At 37.0% G+C, this 24,796-nt stretch overlaps 1 protein-coding gene and 1 non-coding gene across 3 annotated transcripts in view; both read right to left on the reverse strand.

The window, feature by feature from the left end:
* The window catches only part of SRBD1 (S1 RNA binding domain 1), a 180,847-nt gene that overhangs the window by 110,114 nt on the left and 45,937 nt on the right, over nt 1-24,796 (reverse strand). For both annotated transcript variants that reach the window (XM_045189474.2, XM_024552858.3), the window contains exons 13-14: nt 22,890-22,980; nt 22,036-22,143 (exon numbers count right to left, since the gene is read on the reverse strand). In XM_045189474.2, the coding sequence (XP_045045409.2) occupies nt 22,036-22,143; nt 22,890-22,980 (199 nt within the window). The remainder of the gene's footprint in view (nt 1-22,035; nt 22,144-22,889; nt 22,981-24,796) is intronic.
* LOC112298233 (small nucleolar RNA SNORA5) lies at nt 23,797-23,878 on the reverse strand. Its single transcript, XR_002974138.1, has one exon. It is a non-coding gene; the product is annotated as a small nucleolar RNA SNORA5 (small nucleolar RNA).

Below are 24,796 nucleotides of genomic sequence, written 5' to 3' on the forward strand. Positions count from 1 at the left end.
AAAAGCATGAGGTTTAAAATCAGATAGGCTGGATCTGAACCCCCCATTCCCCAAAGTCTTCCATCCCTATCAGCCTGTAGATCAGTCTCCTTACCTGTAAATGTGAGTAATACCTCCAACCACAAGGCTACTGTGGGAAATAAACAAAAGGTGTAAGCGTACTTGAGAAGCAGTAATAAAGCCATGGGATACTATTTTTAAAAGCCTGAATTAAAGAACTTACTAAAATCTACTTTTATTAACCTATAAGAAAAGTACATAATGATTTACATACTATAATACAAACTGATTTACAACAAAGGAACAACTACTTCCCCCGAAAGCTCCTAAAGTCAATACTTGAAGGCAACATTCCTGATTTTTGACTGAAGTAAACTTTCTTTCTTTCTTTCTTTTTCTTTTTTAAACAAAGGAACAAATTATTTGAAATTCTTACCGAGTCACTCCCAGTTTATGAACTTCCATCCCACGAGCAGTGGCCTACCGCTGAAGGGGCAGGTAAGCAGGGATAATTTGGTGGCGTGAGGTAGCATGCTGGCCAACCAGGAGTACCAAGTAACACAAACATAATGTCACAAGTAATGGGTATGAATCTCAACCAAAAAAAATTAAATGTGGGAAATAAAATTTATGACACAAGAAAAGATTACTTTATTACTACACGTCATTTCCTAAAGTGCAAAAACACCATTCAGAAACACACGCCAGCACAGATCATTTTACTATGACCTAGTTTATCTACCTTTCAGGCTAAAATTAGGCAGAAAAACAACTTTCTTACATGACCACATAATCCCTCACTGAGATGCAGACAAACACGCGTCACCCTCTGGCCCCTCTCAGCAAGAATACAACGGAGCAAGGGTGTTGCAACCATCCAAGACCTCTGGCACCATCGTCACAGAGACCAGTAAACAGTCTGAGCCTGGGTTCCCAGAAGAAATACCTGTTTTCATTACAGACTCTCTCAAACAAATGCTTTTTAAAGTGTTCCAATTCTCATTTAAACCATTATTAAAATTATTAACAACTTCCTCATACCTTCAAATTTTATAGCATTAACCATTTTCAAAGCATTGTCAACCCCAAACTCCAAGTCTGCGTTAGATTATGAACAGCTATGACAGACTGTATTCTTTATCACATATCCTTATTCAGTCCTTTTATCACTGGGTGTCACTCGTTAGTATGAAAAGGAAGTTCTGTATCTCATGAGAAAACATACAGGTTAGCGGCATGACTGAGACACTTGGCGTCTAATAGTGCTTTAAGCTCAAGAACAGCAACTTCAGTGAGAATCTGGGCACAAGAGACAATGGTCGAAATTGCGTCCTACTGGACATGAAGTGTGAAACCACTTTAGAATGAAAGGACACCTATTATTAGCAACTGCTGAGAGTTAGCTCCTATAGTGTCAGACACTGTTGTGCTACATGTGTATTAATTTCTTTAATCTTCACCACAACCTTGTTATTGTCTCACATAGCAGCTGAGGAAACTGAACTACGGGGAGGTTAGGTAATTTGCTGAAGTCCGTACAATTAGGAAGCGGTAGAGTTGTAATACGAACACAGTAGTCTGACTCAAGAGCCCATACTCTTAACCACTATTTTGAACTATGTACTATATTCAGCATAGTGTGGGTATCTCATTAGTCCTATTTCTGAGAGGCAGGTATGAATATTCTCATCTTACTAATCAGAAAACTGAAGCTCAGAGAGATTAAGACACTTGCCCCAAGACAGCTAGCAAGGAGCAGCGCTGACGCTCAGGTACCACCTCCGGCGGAGGCCATGCCTCCATCAGCACAGTCCCTCACCAATCACTGTGACACTATTTCTCCACATCGGGCTCTTCTTTGCACCCGAAGTTTTTAAGGAATCTACTGAACATTTAATTATCCATAGCGCCTCCCAACTTACTTCAGCACTGCTGTACCACATTATTTTGGACAGAATGAATGGCAGAACAGTGTTGTACAATAATTTCCAAACTAGGCTGAGAGTGCTTGTCAACAGAGTGTGGTTTGTGAGTGGGTGAGGGAAGAAAGACTAGAGGGAGGAGAGGCCTCAAAGCCCCAGGTCATGCCTCTCATTTATGTTAATCCATGGTGCCTTGTTTAGAAACCACAGCCAAAGGATGAGGCAGGAAATAATCTTCCACTTCACATTTTTACAACATGCCTGGGGCTTTCTTCAGAATCAACCAAGGAAACATCTTCTTTATGTTTTTCAACAGACTATAAAGGAACAGGTTAGAAAAGGAGATCACAGAATAATGACCTGAAATTTCTTTAGGTAAAGGACACAGCTGCATTCAAGCAACTAAATCTCTTTAAACACAAATATCTGATCTGATTATTTTGTTTACATTAATAAGCCAATTTACAAGCTGCCAAAAGCATGTATTTTCTTAGTTTGTACAACTACAATGTTTATTTAAGTCTCATTTTGCTCAGAGAAATGGGAGATTTGTGCTTTCTCCATGTGAGCTCCTAAAAACGAAGGCAGCTAAAAAAATGAAGTAGGGACTAGGCAGATCCCAGTTACAGGACAGCATGGGAAAAGAAAACAAAATGTTTAGTTTCCTCAAACACAGGTGCATAAAAATGTCAGTTATTCCTGGGAAGGTAAAGGGAGCAACTTTATAGTCCTCACCATGCCCCCACACTAAGCGTCCTCGCCCCTCTAACATGGGTATCCCCAGGCCCCTACCATCACCTCACCTTACACCCCACCCCTTCAAACCAAACCTTGGTCTCCACTAGCCCAAGGAAAGAAAGGCTTTACAAAGCAAAAACGAAACAAAGGGTTCCCTGGCCTGCTGTACTTCCAAGAACCCAGAGGGTCACTTAAGGGGTTCATAAGGTTATCTTTGATTAAGCATGATCCTCTCTTTTATTTCTTTAAATATGGTCAACATATGTGTGCTATGTTCTTTATGTGATAATTCCAATAACTGCATGTTTGCTGGCTCAAAAGCAAATTTTGTGATTGCTGACTCAGACACATACATATGCAATTTTTTAAAATTCTATATTTGCATTCATTTTCCCTGGAATTTCAACTCTACAAAATGTCTGACACCTGCATTTAGTGTGTTTTTCTTCCAAGAGGAGAGAATTCATCTCTGCTACATACAGCACTGGAGCACTCTCTCATACTTTCACATGTTAACTCTCTTAATCCTCCCAACAAACTCATAACGTTGCCCTTCATGTTTGAAGAGATGCATCTAGCCCTGGCCGGGTACTCAGTTGGTTGAAGCATCATCCCGTACACCAAAAGGTTGAGGGTTCCATTCCCAGACAAGGCACATACCTGAGCTGCAGGTTCCATCCCTGGTCAGGGTACACACGGGAGGCAACCAATGGCACTCTCGCTCGCACTCTCTCTCTCTCTCTCCCCCTTCCTCTCTCTAAAACCAATAAACACATCCTCAGATGAGGATTTACAAAAAAAAAAAAAAGATGTATCTAAAACATGAGACACAGAAAGGAAAAAGTAAAAGAATAAAAAATTACATCCTAGTCAAAAGAGTTTCCAGGAAAGGAGGGCCTAAGAAGCAGTCAGTGGTAGGCCGTGCAGAGAGAGCAGCAGGCTCCGTGGCGCCCATGGTACTTCTGTGCTGGTGCTGGGTTAAGTGACGTCTGCAGGCCTGTATCTGCTCAAGCCATAAACCTGGTTTTATTGAAGAGCACTGGGAGACACAAACTACTGAAAATTACTTAGGAAGAAACAGACTATCTGAATAGGCCCATAACAAATAACGATACTGAATTAGTAATAGAGAAACTACCCACAAAGAAAAACCAGGCCTAGATAGCTTTACCACTAAGTTTTACTAAACATTAAAAAACAGACAAAAAATCCAATATGAGTTCCTCACAAATTCTTCCAAAATATAGAACACTTCCCAACTCATTCTATGAAACCAATATTATCCTGATACCAAAAGCAAACCAAGACAATGCAAGAAAAGTACAGGCCAATATCTCTTATAAATATGGATTCAGAAATTCTCAATGAAATATTAGCAAACCAAATCTAGCAACATGAAAGAATTACACACCATGACTAAGTAACACTTACCCCAAGCATACAAGGTCGATTCAGCATCCAAAAATCAACTAACATAACACATCATAGCAACAGAATAAAAGCAAAGCTCACATAATCATCTCCAGAGACAAAGAAAAAACATTTGACAAAATCCAACATCCAGAAAAAAAAAAAAAATCCAACTTCCTTTGAGGATAAAAAAATAAGAATTAGAAGGGAATCTCATCAACCAGATATAGGGCTTATAAAAATAAAACTCACAGCTAACATCAGATTTAATGGTTAAAAAAAAAAAACAAAAAACTGGATGCATTTCTCCCTGATCAGATTTATTGTTTGAGCAGATATATGCAGGCATAAGATAAAGATTCTATTCTGGTCACTTCTATTCAACACTGTATTGGAGTTCTAGCCAAGGCAGTTAGGTAAATGATAAATAGAAAGATAGATAGATAGACAGACAGACAGACAGAACATCCAGATTGGAAAGGGAAAAGTAAAAGTATCTTCTATCACAGATGACATAATCTTATATAGAGAAAATCACAAGCAATACACTAAAAAACTGTTAGAACAAATTAACATGTTGAACAAGGTTGTAAGATAGATGATAAATCACAAAATCAGTTATATTTATATACAGTTGAAACAAACAATCCAAAAATGAAATAAGAAAATTTTATTTACAATAGCATAAAATAAAATGCCTAGAAATAAATTTAACACAAAAAATTAAAATTTTTACATTGGTAACTACAAAATGTGGTTAAAAAAATTAAAGATCTCAATAAATGAAAAGATATCACATATTCTTGGACTGGAAGGCAACACTGGTAAAATGGCAAGAACCCCCAAACTGGTCTACTTGTTCAATATAATCCCTACCAGAATGGCAGCTGACTTCTTTGTAAAAACTGACAAGCGGTTTCTGGAATTCACATGGAATTGAAAGGGATTCTGAATAGCCAAAGACAACTTTGAAACATAACAAAATGGAAGACATACTTGCTGATTTCAAAGCTTGCTACAAGCAATGACAATCAGGACGGCGTGGTGGTGGCAGAGCGCAGACAGGTCGGTCAGTGCAACGGAACCGGAAGCCCAGAGACACACCTTTCCTTCTCTGGTCAACCGACTCCCCTAAAGGTGCCAAGATCAGCCAGTGGGGAAAGAATAGTTTTTTTCAACAAATGTTACTGGGACAACTGAACAGCTGCAGGCAAAAGAAATTGGACTTTTATCATATACCACACAGAAAAATTAACTCAAAATGGATCAAAGACCTGAATGTAAAAACTAAAACTACAGACTCTTAGAAGAAAATGAAGAAGTAAATCTTCATGATCTTGAATTTGGCAAAGAATTTTTATGTATGACCCCAAAAAACATGAGCAACAAAAGAAAAAAATTAGACTTCACCAAAATTTAAAACTTTGTGCTTCAAATGTGATAATCAAGAAAGTAAAAAAAGACAACCAACCCATAGAATGGAAGAAAATATTTGCAAATCATTCATGTGATAAGAAACTTGTACCCAGAATTAAGTAACTCTTACAATTCAATAAACAGATAAATAATCTAAATAAACACTAAGCAAGGAATTTGGATAGACATTTATCCAAGGAATATATACAAATGGCCAAAAAGCATATGAAAAGATGCTAGACATCATTAGTCATAAAAGAAATACTACTTCATACCCACTTAGGATACCTAAAATTAAAAAAGTAAAATAGCCCTGGCTGGTGTAGCCCAATTGGTTGAGCATCATCCTGCAAAGCAAAAGGTCGCCAGTTCGATTCCCAGTCAGGGCACATGCCTGGGTGGCAGGTTTAGTTCCCAGTAGAAGCACGTGTTCAAGAGGCAACAGATCAATGCTTCTCTCCCTTTTTCTCTCCCTTCCCCTTTCTCTTGAAATAAATAAATTAAATCTTTATTTTAAAAAAGTAAAATAGTAAGTGTGGTGAGGAAGTAGAGAAGACAGAGCCCTCACATTCTGCTGGCAGGAATGTGAAATGGTGCTAACACTTTGACAAACAGGCTGCCATTCCTCAGCCCATCCGACATATAGTTACACAGGAATTTCGCTCATCAGTGTATCCCCAAGTGTATCCCCAAGTATATGCATATGTTCATATAGAAATGAAAGCTTACAGCAGCCTTATTCATAATAGCTCCAGAGTGGAACTAACCCAAATGTCCATCAACTGATGAATAGATAAATCTATAGCCATCCAACAGAATATTATTCAGCCATGAAAGAAAGAAAGCTCTGATACAACGTGATGGATGAGCCTGGAAAACATTATGCTAAGTAAAAGAAGGCAATTACAAAAGACTGCATGTGGTGTGATTCCATTCAGATGCAATGTTCAGAACAGGGGAATATATAGACAAAAAAAGTGGATTAGTGGGGAGGGAGTAGGGAACAACAGCTAAAGGGTATGGAGTTTCCTTTATGATGATGAAATATCTTAAAACTGACACTGGTGATTGTTGCGCATACTTGTATATGTGAATATATTAAAAGTCACTGAACTGTACCTTTCAAATGGGTGAATTGTATGGTGTGTGAACTATAACTCAACACATCTGTTATTTAAACAAAATAGATGAATTAGAATTTCAAAAACAACGAAACTGAAAACAACCCCAAAATCCATCAACTATAAAACAGAAAAATATCATATAATTTATTATTCAATGTAACAGTGAAAATTAATGAATCAGTTATACATATCAAAATGAATGAAATTATAAAATAACCTTAAGTTTAAACAAAAGCGACTCACAGGAGAATACATGCAGTATAATTCTAATTACCGCAGAAGAGCCGCCATGTAAAACAGCAACGCAATGGAATTATTAGCGGAGCTCAGGAAGTATCTCATTAAGCATATCTCTGGGAGGGGAACGAGATGTGAAGGAGAAAGGGGTCTTCAAAAGCACTGACGATGTTGTGTGCCATAAGCTGAACGGTGAGGACACAGGTCATCCGACCACTGTTACTATGGTTAGTCACAGGTCATTATTATTTAAATAATACAGTCTTCTTTATTTGTATGTATATTTTTTGAATCTTTTTGAATGTATAGATAACTTTGGTTTTAATCTGGAAAGCACACCTTTCATTTTTTGTCCCTTTCGCAACATTTATGGAAGTGCTTTGTGCATAGAAGGAACGTGTGTGTGTATAAATGTATATACATACTCTCTGTACATATATGTGCAGTTGGGAAGGGGTTAATCTGTTTAAAATCAATTCAAATTTTTGAGTACCAATCCGGGGGAAAATAATGAACACGGTAGTCCTCTATAGGGATGAACAATGGTATGTCCCTAGTCATAAACAATTATCCCAACAACAGCTACATAAATGGCTGCAGTATAAAGAAGGCCACATTTTAAGTGTCATGGTAGAAAGAAATACATAGACAGTTTTATGAGAAGACAGAGGAAGGCAAGATTAATTCCAGCTGCAGACACCGAAGAGAATTTCCTGGAGGATGTGACACCTGAGACAAGCAGGTACAGATGAGATTGTGACAGGCAGAGGATGAGAAAAGGTATTTCTTCCATGGGAAGAAAACAGTATGAACAATGATAATTATTATCCTACACATGTATCAGTTCAAATAAAAACAGTAGCTTCTAACATTTATTGATTACATACCATTTGCCAAGCATTAGTCTAAAATTTTTAAATGCATTACCCCATTTAATCTTCATCAAAATCCTGTGGTAGATCTTATTATTACCCCCACTGCAGAGACCAAGGGGCAGAGAGATTTGAGCAACTTGACTATAGCAGGAAGGGATGAAGCTGTAATTTGAACCAGGCTCTACATCCCGTTGTCTTAACTACAAAAGGGGTAGAAGAAAGAAGCCTACACATGTTCAAAGAACAAATATTCTGATTTACCTGGCATAAAGATTTATTGGTATCAGAGGATACTTCCTATGAGGGCAAAGGGCACTTACGTGGAATCCACTGAAAACAAGAACCAAAATTTCATTGTACATAACAGAAGATCAGGGGAGCCTTAAATAAGGCTACCTTGAAAAATAAAACAAAATACTGAAAATGGATTTGTTTTAGCTTATATTTAATAAAATATGAGCTTATAAATTATAACTGTGCTAATTCTTACAATAAACAATAAATAAACTGATGATTACCAGTATATGTATTACTTTTGTTGATTGTATAATTCCTTAATGAACGGGATCAATGGCATGATGCAAAGATGACTAAGCAAACTCGGATTATGAAAGCCTGAATGATAAGCACCACACCTTGGGTTGGAACGGGAATATCAAGAGATTGTATTAGAAAAGTAGCTTGAGGACAATTCATAAAAGGCTTAAAATCTCAAAGGAAGAAGACTAGCCAATAGGAGACACTGAAGGGAAGAAAAATAGGAGAAACACTGCAGATAAATAACCAACAGCATTTGTTGAGTTAGAACAGAGTATGCAGCAGAATAAGAAATCAAAGATTACCAATTTTGTGGCAAAGGGAATTGCTAGCCCATCAACAAAGGAGGGGCTCATAAAAGAAGAAAAAATACATGAAGAAAATTAGGTTTGGGTGGGAGCAAAAGCAAGGAGTTAAGTTTTGCTGAATCTGAGGCACCAGAGGGTTACTCAAGAGACTGGCAGCAAGACACTGAAATTTTGAGTCCAGATCTCTGGAGAGAACTTAAAATTATGAATGTAGACTTAGAACCCGCACTGATGCAAAAGATAAAGCCCCGAAAGTGAGTGGAGAAATTACCAAGGAAAAGAAGATATAGAGAGAGGACAAAGGAAATTAAGATAATATTTGGAGCACTGTCTAAGCTTAAAAGTAAGAACAGGGGCAAGGATGCACAAAAAGAATGGTTACCAGAAGCAGAACTAAGATTATTTAATAGGGGTGGAAGACACTTCAATATATGAAAAGAATTCCAGATGAGCTAGAGGTTAGAGGAGGCTACTGAATCAGATATAAAACGGCCACTGGCTAAGGTTTTATGAATCTTTGACCCCACAGTGCCTAGCACAAACCGAGGTACTGAATAAATAAGTATTTGCTGAATATGAATGAGTAAATGAAATTTGGCAGTCAAAGGGAGAGACAATTACTGAGTATTACAAGAAGATTCTTGAATAGCTTAGTAAGGATGAAAGTAACTGAAGCTACAGGAAGACCTCAGGCTTCTGACAGGGGAAGGGATTTAACTGAAATACTTCACTCCTATGTAACAACAGAAAAAGGATTTTGTATGTACACTAGAGTTTGGTGACAAACTTTCCCCCAATATATTAAATTCAACAGGACAGGTACATTTTGTATCTTCCACTTAACACAAACAAACCTGACACTTCTAAGTAAGGAAAGGTAGAAAGAAGGAAGTCAAAGAAAAAAAAGTGAGAAGAAAGCAGTAAGAAAATGAGGAAGAGTAGAAGCAAATCAGACCTGAAAGATCTTAGACATTTGAAAATCCCAACATGGTCCTGGCTTTCTTTATCTCCTGCCACACACCAGGGAGAAAAAAACTGTCAAGTTCCAAAATCTGAAAATTTGAGCAGAGGTCCCTACCATCCTTCCTGTCTTTCTGCGTTCAATTTTTTAAAAGACTGATTTTTTTGGTAGAAATTTTAATTATTACTTGTAACACCAAAGTCTAAAACTGCCTAAAAGTAGCACTTCATATTGAGAATCAGATATACCGTATTTTTCAGACAATAAGACACACCTAGGTTTTAGAGGAAAATAGGAAAAAAAAATTTGAAGCAAAAAATGTGGTAAAATATTTAATAACAAATAATATAATATTTCACCAATGTAAATGTAAGCTACATTTGGACTATAAGACGCACCCCCATTTTCCTCCCAAATTTGGGGGGGAGAATTGCATCTTATAGTCCAAAAAATACGGTGGAATCTCTCCAAGGGCTTGAGACTCAGCACCCCCCCACACACACCAATAAAGGGCAGAGAGAAGAAAAAATAGATAACTGGGTTCCTTTTATATAACCAGCAAATTTTAATTCAAAATAAGCCTATTACCTGGAAGAGAAGGAAATCACAATCCTGGAACTTAGAGCTTATGGCTTGAATAAAAATGAACATCCTCAAAACATTTCCTATTATACACTGAAGACATTACAGAGGATTCTTTATATCCCTCCTCAGTTTTAGCCTTGTGGCCACACCAACATCTGAACTTTGAACCAGTGACGCCTCCAATGCATTACCGAGTGTAACTGAAGGTAGAAGGTGCAATATGACCATGGTGATGATGGCAGCATCAGCATTTAAACCATACCACCTGATTTCAAACCTCCTGGGAGTGGGGAGGGTAGTCTGTCAACTTCTCATGGTCCCTTGTAGTCCTAGATTCATAAAACTCATGTGAAAAGGAAAAATAAAAATGATTTGAAGAGTAGAATGTTTAGGTAAATGGGGTAACTAAGTAACCAAATGAATCAGTCAAAAGTACACTGATCAACTGCTAAGCTGGTGACTCATTTGCAAACTCAAATTGTGTACCACTAAGTAACTAATAAATATCACTTATGATCCTCGGCTATGTTGACCCTTATCAATCAAGCTTTACCCTAACTTATAGTTAGTATGTTTGAATGATTAAATATACAATGTTGGGCCAATATGTGTTTCAGCTATGGTACTAATTAGACAGGATACACAAAACCTCAGAACCTTAAAAAAACAAAGGCAAAGCATGAGTCACTCTGTCAACCAAAGGACTTCACAGCTCTCTGCCTTGGGAAAGCTAAAACGCTTGCAAAATAAGACCTTGATGACATTTTAGGTAGTTATTACACTTTGTCTCCCAGTTCCCATGACCATGATGGGTCAGATCAAATTATTAACAGAACATACCCTATATGCAAAAGAAGATGCTATTAAGTGTGAAGGAGAGAGGGAGAAAGGAATTAAAGAAAAAGGCAGCATGAATGGAAGGGTATACCTCTTCCAGCTCTCATTCTAATATTGGGTTGGCCAAAAAGTTCATTTGGTTTTTTCCATAAGATGGCTCTAGTAGCGCTTAGTTAAACTTCATTCAAAACAATTTTGTTAGACTGTATTGTGACAGCCGCCATATCAGCGTGCATTAAAAAGAACTTATCCAAATTGGTGAATTTTTGTGTAGACAGTGTAATATTGAAGATAGAAGAAAATAACCAACCTTTTCAGCATATTATGCTTTATTATTTCAAGAAAGGGAAAAACACAACTGAAATGCAAAAAAAAAAAAAAAATTGTGCAGTGTACGGAGAAGGTGCTGTGACTGATCGAACATGTCAAAAGTGGTTTGTGAAGTCTCCTACTAGAGATTTTTCACTGGATGATGCTCCACAGTCGGGTAGACCAGTTGAAGTTGACAGCGATAAAATCGAGACATTAACTAAGAACAATCAACGTTCTACCATGTGGGAGATAGCCAACATACTCAGACATACTCAAAATATCCAAATCAATAAAGGTATTGATGAAAATGAAAAATGTCTTTAATTTTACAGTAAAAACTATACAGACTTGTTGGCCAACCCAATACCTATTTCCTAATACCTAACTATTCTTTCAACCCCTGGTCAATTTTCCTAGTGCCTGGGATGAGCCATATATGGTATGGCAATGGCAGCAAGAAGTACTGCATTTCCTATAACAAAAAATAGGAAAAACATACCTCTCCCACCCCTCCCTTAACCACAAACTCAAATGCCAAATGAATTGCATACATGCTCACTGCCCACACCAACTAGGCTATCTCCCTTCAGGAGACGTCTGAAGCTCATTCGGGGTGAACAGATAGTCTCTTGCAAATATCTGCTTTCCTTGAAAAGAAAAGACCATTACCAAACTCCTCTGTGTCAGCTGTAGTGTTGATTTCTTATACTTTACAGGCCAAAGACTTTAGTTCAATACATCACCAAGATGAGGTCTGGGTTGAAATTTATTTTCCTGCCATTTATGAATAAAAATTAGTTAAGCAGGTAAGTGTAAACAAAACCACAGAATATCAAGAACATATGCTATTTTTAAAGCATTTTAATTCTACAAATGCATTTTAACAAATATTAATTAGGAAAAAGGTTTTATTATAATAGACTTTAAAAGGCAGAAGTCAAGGTTATGTTAGTTGAAATAAAGTATAAATTTGAAAGCAAGTTAATTTCATTTTCTAAAACATTCTGTGATTTCTATTTTTCACTATTCAGATTGAGATAGTTTGCATTTTAGATAATTGAGATTATCTAAAATGCAAAACACTTCTAACTGTTTTTTTCTGAAGTAGGGAGAAACATCCAACAGGTATTTATGAAACAAAGAAGGAACCAGAGTTTCAAAACTGAGTGACAAGAAGTTCTCCGCCTGTGCACCCAGCCTAGAACACAGCCGATAGCCTGTAAAACATGTGTTCCAGGGAAAATAAATATTCCACAATACGCATGGCAGGACTTCTTTGAGTCCTGCTTCCTTTGTTCTTCTTAAGACTCAGTTTCCCGTATTACTGTGTTTAAAAGCTCTTTCTTAGATGGTTCAGTAAAGAATAAACAGGCTGTGAAGTGAAAGTAGTTAAACAACCTCTGAATAAGATACTGACATTGCCTTTTATTCTTTCTTTCACAGAGAGGTTTGATGAATTTTCTTTGGCAACCCTCTTCAATCTTCTTATAACCAAGAGGAGTGTCTCCTCACTCTAGTCATCAAGTGCTGCATTGCACTAAAAAAACCCACAAACACACCAGACCCAAAGAAAAACAAAAAAACCCAAACCCTCTTGTGAGGAGAACAGTAGAAAAAGAGTATGTTCTTAAATTCTCATGGACTCTCTTCTCTGGCTAATATTGCCACCCAACTACCACCACCACCACCACCATGCCCCACCACCCTGCCCTGAAGTAGCTGCTTTAAATTTCTTTTAGTGCAGCAAGCAATAGCTTGTAAAAGGATGCAAACCAGCTGAAACATTTGACAGAGAGTGTTAAATACCAGGGAATTCCTATCAACCATTTTACTTTAAAAGGTACTTTGATGTTGGCTATCTTTCATGTACCTCTTTCATGGCACATTAATAAAGAAAACGAAGCTGAAGTAAATCAAGTCCCAAGGTCACAGCTAGAATTACAGCACTGTAGGTACCTGATGAAATACGGATTAATGCTGCATGAGTAGTGAATAAATAAAAGCACCTCTACCCACCCATCGGGCAAGTTTTACAAGTGCTTCTGAACTTTATTCTTCAACTAGACCTGAGACATCTTTAATCCCCCATGCGCCTAAAGCCTAATTATCATAATGTGAACCCAAATGTTAGGGTCTCTTCAAAATGCAAGTGCTGTGAAGCGGAAAAGTAATGGGAATTAAGCTGGGTGTAACCTTAGAAATGTACGGATGTGGGGAACTTGAAAGTGGTATTTCAGTAAGTTAGGAGAGCATAATACAAAGATTAGCCACATAAAATACACTGGAATCAAAAGATTTCCCCCCTCAAAAAGAAAAAAAAAATATATATATATATATATAACACAAATACGGTGGATTCAAGAACTCCTTTTTGCAAATATCAAATTGTGGCCAGAGAATCTTCAAGTCCAATCTAACCAAATGAAAAGGATCTCAGCAACAAAGGATTCTAGCAATTTTGCATTCTTCTGATGCAATCGAAATGAGAGACAGAACCGGAGTCATTCTGTACAACCCAAACAGTTCTAATTAAAAAAACAACAACACTTAAATGTTCCCCAATACGCTGCTGAATACACTTTTAAAGGTTTTGGCCAAAGAGGAGAAAAGACAGCAAGCTATTTAATGCCTAAGGAAAGAGGAAAATGTGACTAAGAACAGACCAAAGGGTTAACGATCCCAAGGTAAAACTTAGTCCATTAGAAATCTGTTGATAATGCAGTCTTATCCCTTGCACATCTAATTTATTCTAGGGACTACGATACATTCATCTTATAGTCACTACATGTCTGTGTTCACTACAACAAAGAATTCAGCAATAAATCAAGACTGCACCAGGCCCTAATCAGAGATGGTTCAAGTCGCAAAGGATCTACCTACAACCCTATGATGTGGTTCCAAAATTCACCAAGTACACCATTTTTGAAAAGGTCTATGTATAATTATTTCACCTACTTATTTACAAGCATTAGAATATTAAAAACTATTTTTTACTAAACTGATGTCTCTATGAAAGCAAATACTATTTATCTGACATATGCTTTAAGAAACAGCAGAACCATGTATATGAATTTGGTTAACTCCACTCTACTTTCAAGATCACATTAAAATGTCGGTTTGTAGGAGGGTCTAGGAGGACCTAAGACCGCACACACACAAGCTGAGATGGACAAAAAACTGTAAAACGATTGTTCAAAATAAGGTACTGTTCCTTCTATTTCTAAAGGTTATCCAAAAACACTCATAAAATCCCAAAGTTCATCAATTGTTACCTTAATGCTGAGCATACTGTTGTTCAATTTATATTTTAAGTTATCTTATAGCAAATACATTGTCTAAACAGAACATCTGTTTTGGTTATAATATACTGTATCTTTGGCAAGAACTTGTAATAAAACTAACAAAAACAATCAAGAATCTTTATTGGATCTGGCAACAAAAGCAGATTTATAACCAAAACCTTAAGACGAGAAATGACCATCACTGGGCTCTAGGCCAGTTCTAATCTAAGTCAATAAACGAAGATCGGCAAAAGGGGCTACAGTTAAAGGGGGCTGGGGGGCAGGTTGGGGGAACTCCTGCAGATGCTTAAACTGGACTTAGGCATAAACACATGGGTTACAAAACTGGTAAAACATTTTACTTTGATCAGAAACTGTCAATCTGAATCCGAATCCAAATGGCATTTTAAAACCAAACACACACACACACACACACACACACGCAATTATTCATTTCTATACCTCCCTTTCAACATATCTCATTATGGTCTATTTAAAAAATATATTTAAAAATATTCTGACTGTTTCAAAAAATAAAGATAAATTATATTGATATAAAAAGTGTTATTTTAAAATTTATTTAATGTCACAAACATCCCAGAAAAGAAGCCTTATCAACAAGAGCCTAGTGTTTACAATGATCACAGAAACGGAGTGAGGAATTTCAATAGGAGAAAGGCAAAAAAATCCTAGACCCTCGCGGCACACTGTCTCAAGCCTTCGCTGTAGAAAGAAGTGAGACAAATACTGTATCATCTTACCTTGTTATTAAGCATAATACTCAAACTGACATCCAAAAAGTAACTGAGGTTGCCCTAAGTTCCAAGGTTAATTCATAGCCTTTATCACTACTAAAAAATGCAGAAGGAGGAGACAGATGTTTAAATGCAAAGAAACTGATTTTACAGTCCACATGTAAAATGCAAATTATTGCAGTAGTTAGAAATAAATAACAGCAATTTTAACTTCACGACATAATAAGCTTTATACATAGCTAGATATATATTAAGTTGTATAGCTAAGCTTAACGATGATTAAGAACTAAATTTCTTCAAACCAAAAGAAATTAGGCCCAGGTGGTTCAGGACACGGGAAATCTGCTCTAGGTTGCTGTGGTAGAATCTTCCTTGGTCAGGTTTCAAGGAAACCGCGGAAATCACCCCATCGAAATCTCTACCGAAAATTCCTTCTAGCATCACAAGTCTTTAGCCATGTTATAGTAAAGTTCATCTTGTTAGGTTAGATCCAACAACTCAAGTATTTCTAATTATTTTCTTATCCTGATTCTAAGAAACCTCAATGTCCACAAACTTGGAAAGCATGCCTCCCAACCTTCTGAATGACTAATTAAGTGTTAACTAATACAGCGTCTGCAGCATGCCCCTACAGATCTCACGCCAGACATCAATCCATTAGATAACCAACCTCTTTTTAGCAACAACCTAACCAAAACTCTTAATTCTATAGTTTCTCCATAAGGCTGTCAAGAAACTATCAAAAGATACACTAAAATCTAGATGTATCTACCAGTCTAGTTTTCCTAACAAAAATGAAGTGGGATAGACCAAAATGCTTATTTATGAGAAACCCATGATAGCCCTGGCTGGGTGGCTCAGTTGGTTGGAGTGCCGTCCTGCACACCAAAAGGCTGTGGGCTCCATCCCTGGCCAGAGCAAGTACAGGAGGCAACCAAGCAATGTTCCTCCCCTGCTTTCTTTCTGTCTCTCTCTAAAATCAATAAACATATATCCTCGGGTGAAGATTAAAAAAAAAAACAAAACAGGTATGTGACACAGGACTTGTATTCAGAATAAATATAAAATACTCTTACTCAATGACAGGAGGAAAAACAATCCAATTTTTTAAGTGGGAAGAATAATTAGACATATATTTTACCAAAGAAGATACATAATGGCAAAAAAGCAAACAAAGATGCTCAACCTCATTAACTGCTAGGAAATGTATTTAAAACCTCAGTGATCTATCACTGTACATCCCCTAGGACAGCTACATTTAAATGATTGACCATACCAAGCAGAAATAAAAGTACAAGGTGAAGCAGCAAGTGCTGATGCAGAAGCTGAGTCAAGTTTTCCAGAAGATCAAGCTAAGATAATTATTGAAGGTGGCTATGCTCAGCAACAGATTTTCAGTCCATACAAAACAACCTTGTACAGGAAGAAGATACCATCTACAACATTCCTTAGTAGAGAGAAGTCAATGCCTGGCTTCAAAGCTTCAAAGGACAGGCTGACTCTCTGGTTAGGGAATAATGCAGCTGGTGACTTTAAGTTGAAGCCAATGCTCATTAACCATTCCAAAACTCCTAGAGCCCTTAAGAATTATGATAAATCTACTCCGCCTGTCCTCTATAAATGGAACACCAAGTCCTAAATGATAGCATGTCTGTCTACAACATGGTTTACTGAATATTTCAAGCCCGTTATTGAGACCTACTGCTCAGAAAAAAGATTCCTGTCAAAATATCACATCTACAGAGAAATCATTCCTTGAAGGAAGAATTAATAGATGTGACAAACGTCATCATTGTCTTATTTTAAGAAATTGCCACAACCATCATAGTCAGCAGCCATCAACGTTGAGGCAAGGCCCTCTACAAGCAAAAAGATTATGACTTACTGAAGGCTCAGATGATGGTTAGCATTTTTCAAGACTTAAAAGTATTTTTTACTTAAGGTCTGTACACTGTTTTTTTAGAAATGCTATTGCACACTCAACAGCCTACAGTGTAGTGTAAACATAATATTCACTTTATCATGGTGGTCTGGACCCAAACTTGCAGTATCTCCGAGGAATGCCTGTACCTGTATTACAATACTTTGAAATATGCTCTAAAATATAAATAACATCTTAGGTAACCGTATGTCCTATCACTTATCTATACTTTTAAGTCAATCGATAGTACTATTATTCTTTAAAGAAATTGTGTTTGTTTAATTTTAAGGCAAAAGACTTTCATTATCTTCACTATTAGGCATTTTCACAAATGAATTAGACGTTTGAGGCTCAAGCTATTCCCTTCAATTTAGTTAGACTCTGGAACGCACACCAATTTATTCCAAGAAACTAAGTTACGATTACTTAAATTGTGTTTTCCTTCTAGTAAATGGTTGATACCTTACTGTAATGAAAGAAGAAGAGGTCCAATGTGTATTCACAGATGTCTAGCACAAACCCTCATTTCTAGTGAGATGTGGCTATCCCCTTGTCCTTCATTGGCCAAGCCCCCAGTCATTGAAAACCACACCCCCAGCCTTCTACTGCAGATGCCCTCCCCTTTTCTCATTCTTTCATTATATGCACCCCACACCTTCTTGTCTCATTCTATTTTCTAATTGTTTCACTATCCTGATGAACAAGGTAATTAGGAAGAAAAATTAATTTCTTTATTTGCTTGCTCAAAGCCATTTATGTATTACCGCTTTCAGAGTAGTAACATTAAGCACAGGATCTGAATTAACAGCACAAAATTTTCTTTTCCCTTTTCTGCTTCCAGGTTCTAAGTGGCCTCATGTATCTGTGATTCTCCAGAATGCATTCAGTCCTATGATTTCTAGCAATGTTTCTACTCTCAGCCTAAATCATGACACTTATAGTTGAAATACAGGCAGCAAATAGTAAAGATTACTTTTAATTCTTTTATGCTTCATTAAATAAATATATAACTCTAAGCATACAATATTTCCATTTCAGAAACCATTTATCTTTGGCAAAATATAAGTCTATAATCTGCCAAGTGTAAATTTCGGTATAATGGAAAAGCAGAGAAAATAGTAAGTCACAGATTTACCAAAGCATTAGGCAGAGGGGAAATGTTCCATAACTGTGGCACACAGTAATTCTGGTCAATAGTCTTGAAAAGAATTATCTCATTAAAAATACAATTGACCCTTGAACAACATGGGTTTAAACTACACGAGCACATTTATATATAGGTCTTTCTCAATAAACACCTGGACTGTTTTCGATCCATGGCTGGGAGTCTGCAAATGCCGGGGACCAACTTTATGCGTTGATCTATTCTGTTTTACATAGAGAACCTGAGCATCGACTGATTTTGGTGTCTGCAAGGGTCTTGGAACCAATCCCATGTGGATACCGGGGGACAACTTAGGTTTTTAGGGAGTCAAATTTACATGTGGATTTTCAGCTGCAGAAAGGTTAGAGACCCTAACCCCTGTGTTGTTCAAGCGCCAATTACAGTTTTACCCTTAATATTTAACAATTTGAAGCCCTAAGTATTTATTGAGATGGATCTGTAAGTACAGAAATATGCTTAATATCAAGGAAGTAGAGATAAATATAATATTCTTCCCTGATTTAAGAAAGTTTCAACATAAGAGAAACCAGATACATGGACTACAAACACAGATGTCTCATAAGGAGCTACGTATTTCTACATTTCAATAAATGCTACTGTTGCTACACAAAAGAAACCACTATTGTTTACAAAAAGGAAAATGGGTAAAAATGCAGAAAACAAGAAGTATAATAATTTAACATGAATGAAAACAAAGATTCAGCTATTCAAAAAATAAAATGAGTGCCTACTATGTGCCAGAGTAAAATAGCAAATCACTCTAGCAAATACTTAAATGACACGTATAATATTGTAGAAAATCTTTTTACAAACACTTAAACATATGTGACTAACTAAGTCTTACCATAGTTACATTCCACAACTTAATTCCAGTTTTCTTCCTCCTTTGGTAATTAAGAAAGGAAGTTTTGGATGACTTCCACACATTATACAGGGTGAGGCAAAAGGAGGTTTACAGTTGTTCATATGGAATATAATAATAACAATAATGCAAGAATAAACTATGTTTTCATGTGCTCACAACTATAAGCCTACTTTTGCCCCACCCTGTATGTAAGTACCAAAGTTTACAAGATATGTTGAGGACAGAAAGAGACATGGGTTAGAGGGAAGTTGCATGAGTGGGTCAGGGTGCATGGTGCTAACAGATTGGGAGGTAAGTCACGGTATATGTTAACCTATGGCAGATCTGTCCGGGCAAACCGTGCGGGAAGGGGTAGAGGGAGTGTGCTGGAGGACGTGCCAGGAAAAGGTTTTTCAGGAGGAGTAAATGACAGGATTACAAGAGTGCATACCAGATTATATGTTCACGAAGTGCTAACAATTTCTGCCACAGAAAGCATGAAAATGTCAACTTAAACATCGTTTGCAACATAACTTCAAAATGTTAAGAGGATGAAATATGGCTTCCTCATAAAGGCATGGTGAACTGGCAAAATGATAACAAGATGAAATCAAATAGCTGATTTTCCTAAAACTCACCGTAAATTCTGATTAGTTAGTTACATTATTTAAGGAATTCAAAAGCTCATAAAAATATTAGCAAATACATCCCAACAGGACCTTAAAAGAATACACTATTACAAAATGAAGTGCAAATAAAATTGCAAAAACAGTTCTATTGTGGAAAATCTACTACTACAATTTAGCATACTCATAGATCAAAATAGGAAAAAAATCTCATATAATTATAGCAAAATTCTGAAAAACCATGAATGCTGTTCTTCATTCTTGAGTTTAAAACTTAATAAAATAGTAATCAATATTTTTAAAATGCTTATAAGATTATTTGCTTTAAATGTTTTAAACATATACAAAAGGCAGCATTGAACTCAAGGGAGACACTAGGAGCAATCCGACCAGAGTAGAAGAGTTCCATTATCATTATTATTTAATAGATTTTCAAAGACACTGACTGCATGATACCATTAAACAAGAGAAGAAAATCCACCACCTTGTGCAGATGGCATGACCATATACCTACAAATCCAAGGGAAGCAACTGAAAAATTAATTATAAACAATGAAAGTAGACTGTACATGGTTGGGGAACAAAATTAACACTAAAAAAAAAAGTGCTCCTTTATACAGATATAAAGTAATGTAATAAAGTAATTCTTAATAGAAACACACAAAAAAGAGATAAATACAAAAGAAAGTTTTAATACTTAATATGATAATTATAAAGAAAACTTCAAAATTCTGCTGAAAGCAAAAGCAGTCCCCATTTTAATGATAAAGGAAACTGAAGCCCAGAGAGAGTAACTCTTACAAACTTACACAACCAGTAAATGGTAATGACAAAAGTACCCAGATTTGTCCAAGGCTCTCTTCCTCGTTCTACTACCATCACTGTTGAAAGTTCAATAAAGGGATACTCTATCAGTAAATTCAGATGAAATTTGAGAAGTCTTCACTATTTAACATTTTTAATGATCTGAAAGTTCTATTTATAATGACTATAAAGTACCCAAGATATTTATATCAAATTAATGCAAATAAGTTAAAAAGACATCAGAGTGTTTGCCTGAAATAAGCTGAATCAGCTATGTCAGGTCCTTGTGTTAGATTCTCAAAAGCACTGGGTGCACACGTGCAGCCCCTAGAACAGGGAAAATCCACAGGAATCTCCAAACCAACCTGAACAAGAAGAAACAAGAAGGAGGGGAAAAGGCTCAGGTGGACTCTACAATCTGGCGCTTTCCTAAACCATGATCCCATGGCACCTACAGTCTGTCTCGACCTTGTAATTCCCATCGGTCACCCTGAGTTTCTTTTCCTGATATCTTGATCATACTCTTGGCACACAAAATACGACACTAAATACAAGGCCCCTCTTTTCTGCCCTTCCTAAATGGGCCACAGAACTCGTCTTCCTGTGTTGGTTGCTTGGTTTTTGTTTTGTTCTGTGGATGCTGTCACACACTCAGTAGTTGAGTATACCTTGTTATTAGATTTCTCATAGAGCAGCGGGAGATGGCCTTTGCGTGTTCTCCCCTAGATATCGGACCTTTATAACTATCTTATCTCCTAGAATTAAACTCTTTAGGAATTAATATTGTTCAATAGTTTGGAAAAGGTAAGCATGGCTATTTGAGTTCCAAAGGGAAAGTGAGAAAACAACGGTAAATGAAAGCAGAACTACTCACAGGGGCAAGAATGGATGAATGGGTCATGCGCATCCGAAGCTATTTAGAAGTTAACTGTACGCCCACATAAAATGAAAGCTTGATAAAAAGACAGGTAAGAAAGGAACTTTAGAAATACTTATAATTTGTAATACTTACCTTGGCTCTCAGTTCTCAAGGCCAATGATTCATAGGCATCAAAACTTCGGGAGAAGGCTAAGATGTCCAGTCCTGCTTATTAGACCATAAAGAGCCCTCACACGGGGTAAAGCCGGGGAAGTCCCACGAAACCAGGTAAGCCCTAACTTGCAGCTCCTGTGAGAAGGTTCAGGATACTGAAACTCAAATTTCTGCCAGAGACAGACACTTTACATTGTACCGGGAGCTCTTGTAAACAGTAAGAGGTGGTTTCCAGCAGAACGAGATGTGCATCTTTTTAAAAAGGTGGGTAGGGGAGAAAACATCACAGAAGGAGTTGAGTTCTTCTGCCTTTCAAGGAAAACAAACATTCCTAATATGCTTACCAGTAAACAACATCCAGAGGTGCAAAGTAATTTTTCATTATCAGGTCAGCAAAGTAAGCTTCTGTTTCCCGGCAGGCGGTTCCATTTCCAATCACCACTGTGCTGCAGCTTTAAGGCAGAAACAGGAGGAGACACTGGATGAGCTCAAGGCATGCTTCTAAATCAATCAGAAGAAAAGGTACAGAATGCACAAGTACTACTGTACAATGCTCATACTCTCCCGTCTATCCAAGCGACTTCGCAACTGTTTCACAAGGCAGACATACGTAAAATAAACAACACTGCCTCTTCATTTGGGACCGCAGTCAGTGGAGAAAGATCTTACTGTCACACACCTCAAGAACAGTCAGTTTTCTTCCCAGCTAGCAGGAACCAAATTTAGTAATAGTTAAGTGGATCTAAGCCATAATAAAGACATTAAGGTTGAATTATGTGATAGGTTGTCAAATAATTTCTGAAGCTTCTAACTACTATCACATCCATTCTTCAGATCCATGAGGAAGAAAGGGAGGGAGGGAAGGAGGGAAGAAGGGAGGAAGGAAAGGAGGAAGGAAGGAAGGAAGGAAGAAAGGAGGGAAGGAGGAAGAAAGTATAGGCCCAAACAGAAAAATTAAACGCTCACTTTGCTCATATTACCCCCTTTGTTCAGTGAAGGTGGCAGAGGAAGGGAGGAAAGCTCCTCTGGAGTCTCCAAACGTAGAGTTCTCCAGCAATTTGCCCCAGCATTGTTTTACGTGGCTCCTTCTCCTTCCCCACGGCACTCCCCGTAACCCCTCCCTCCAAACTAGGGGCTTCAAAGGTATCTCTGATTGGCTGAGCAACTGAAGTCCTCAAACGGTTACTTGTTTTCATACTTGAAATTCAGCAAAAGCCTCTTTATTTTCTCTGCCTCTTGGAAGCCTCGTCCACAATGCAAGTAAACCACATCAGTATGAAGTATCTGACCTTAGGAAAAAATGAAAAAGAATAAGCCAGTTTATAAGACATTACAAACCTAACACACCAATGATTTCAGCCAGTTAAAACAGAAAAGGGGACTGGTTTGCCTTTTACAGTGCAGTCTGAATCAACCATATTCACTAAAGCAGATTCTCCCTAAGCACTAGAAAGTTTTGTTCCTTCCAAAGTTACAAGGGCTCTATTTTGCTACATAAATCCATTATTAATTCTTAATGATACTTAAGATCAATAACAGTAAAAGCTAACATTTACGGAATATTTACTACATATAAAATAAGTGATGTTTTTATGTCTCCTTTGGGTTGCAGATATGTGAATTTCTTTATCATGTATAATTTTTCAGCTGCATATTTATGAATGGTGAGCTTTTCTGTACTGTATTTTAGCCAAAAAAGATACTAAAAAAGTTGAGGGTACCTGAAGAATAGAAATAATAATTAGCTAGGTGACCAACTTAGGAAGTTAGGAAAAGAACAATAGAAGAATCTCAATGAAAGTGGAAGGTGGAAAATGATAAAATTAAAAGCAGAAATTAATAAAATAAAAATTAAAAAAAACACAGAAGACCAATGAAGTTTAATATTTAAAAGCACTTATTAAGAAAAAAAATTTTAGCAATACCAATCAGGAAAAAGAAAGGATAAAACATGCAGATAATTACATTAAAAATAAAAAGATATTAAGTACAAACTCAGAACAGATTTAAATGATACAGAAAAACTATTATAAACAACTATGTTCATTTAGATTAAATAATGAAATAGTTAAAATCTTGGAAAAGTCTTTTTTTTTTCCCCCCCTTGGTGTCTGTGACCAAATTCATCCCTGAGGCCCAGCAGGGGATCAGGGCCCATGAATCACAGTGCTTCTGTGGCAGCCTGCGGAGGAAAAGTCTTACTTAACAAAATAGACTGAAGATGTGTGTGTGTGTGTGTGTGTGTGTGAGAAATTTAAAAAAGAATCACCCTATCAATAATACAAACACAGGAAAAGTTAAAAGCCATATGATAGCTCAATAGATGTAGGAAAAAAACATTGATAAAATGCACTTCCTATTTACTGTGAAAATGCATAGCATAGAAGGAGAGCGACCAGGACAGCAAATCGGAAACCCCACAAAACCCTGGAGTATGAGCAGGTGGGAACAGCGCACTGACAACTATCAAAGCCTTCACGCGCCAACATTTCTTCTGTTGGAGGAGCAGAGAGCATCTCATAAACCCAAGATCGGAAGGAAGAATCCCGAAAATGCCAAAAGGTACTTTGCTGGAAATGACAACAGGCCTGTCTAGGAACAGAGCTGAAACTGGAAAGCCCTTGCAAACTCTATTTATAGGTCAGCACAAAGCCTGCACAGCAGTTCAGAAAGGACTGGAAAGCTCTGATCTCTATGAACTCCTGAAACTAAAACTAGAATATCCTTTTCAGTACAAAACCCCACACTGAGGAGAAATTGCTGCGAATCATATCCACATTGAGCAAGGTAAGGATAGTATGAGCAAAGAAAAAAAGTCCAGGTAAAAGGGAAGAAAGCAACACAGAAGCAGATTCCATAAACTGTAAGATTATCTCTCAATTTACATAGATACAGAAGGCTTTTTCTCAATACTTTTAGAAAAAAACCAGAAGTGACAGTTCCAGAGATACATAGCTAGAAAACCGTTCATGACCCAGCCTAAAAGCTGAGGAATACTAATTTTATGTGACCCTAATCCACAGAAAAGGATCATAATCAAATGGCATATAGAATGATTATTTTTAAAGACAAGAAATAAAAAAGACTAGTATGATGTCCTTGCCT

Source organism: Desmodus rotundus, chromosome 5, assembly GCF_022682495.2.
Source record: "Desmodus rotundus isolate HL8 chromosome 5, HLdesRot8A.1, whole genome shotgun sequence".
In the NCBI taxonomy this organism is placed as follows: domain Eukaryota; kingdom Metazoa; phylum Chordata; class Mammalia; order Chiroptera; family Phyllostomidae; genus Desmodus; species Desmodus rotundus.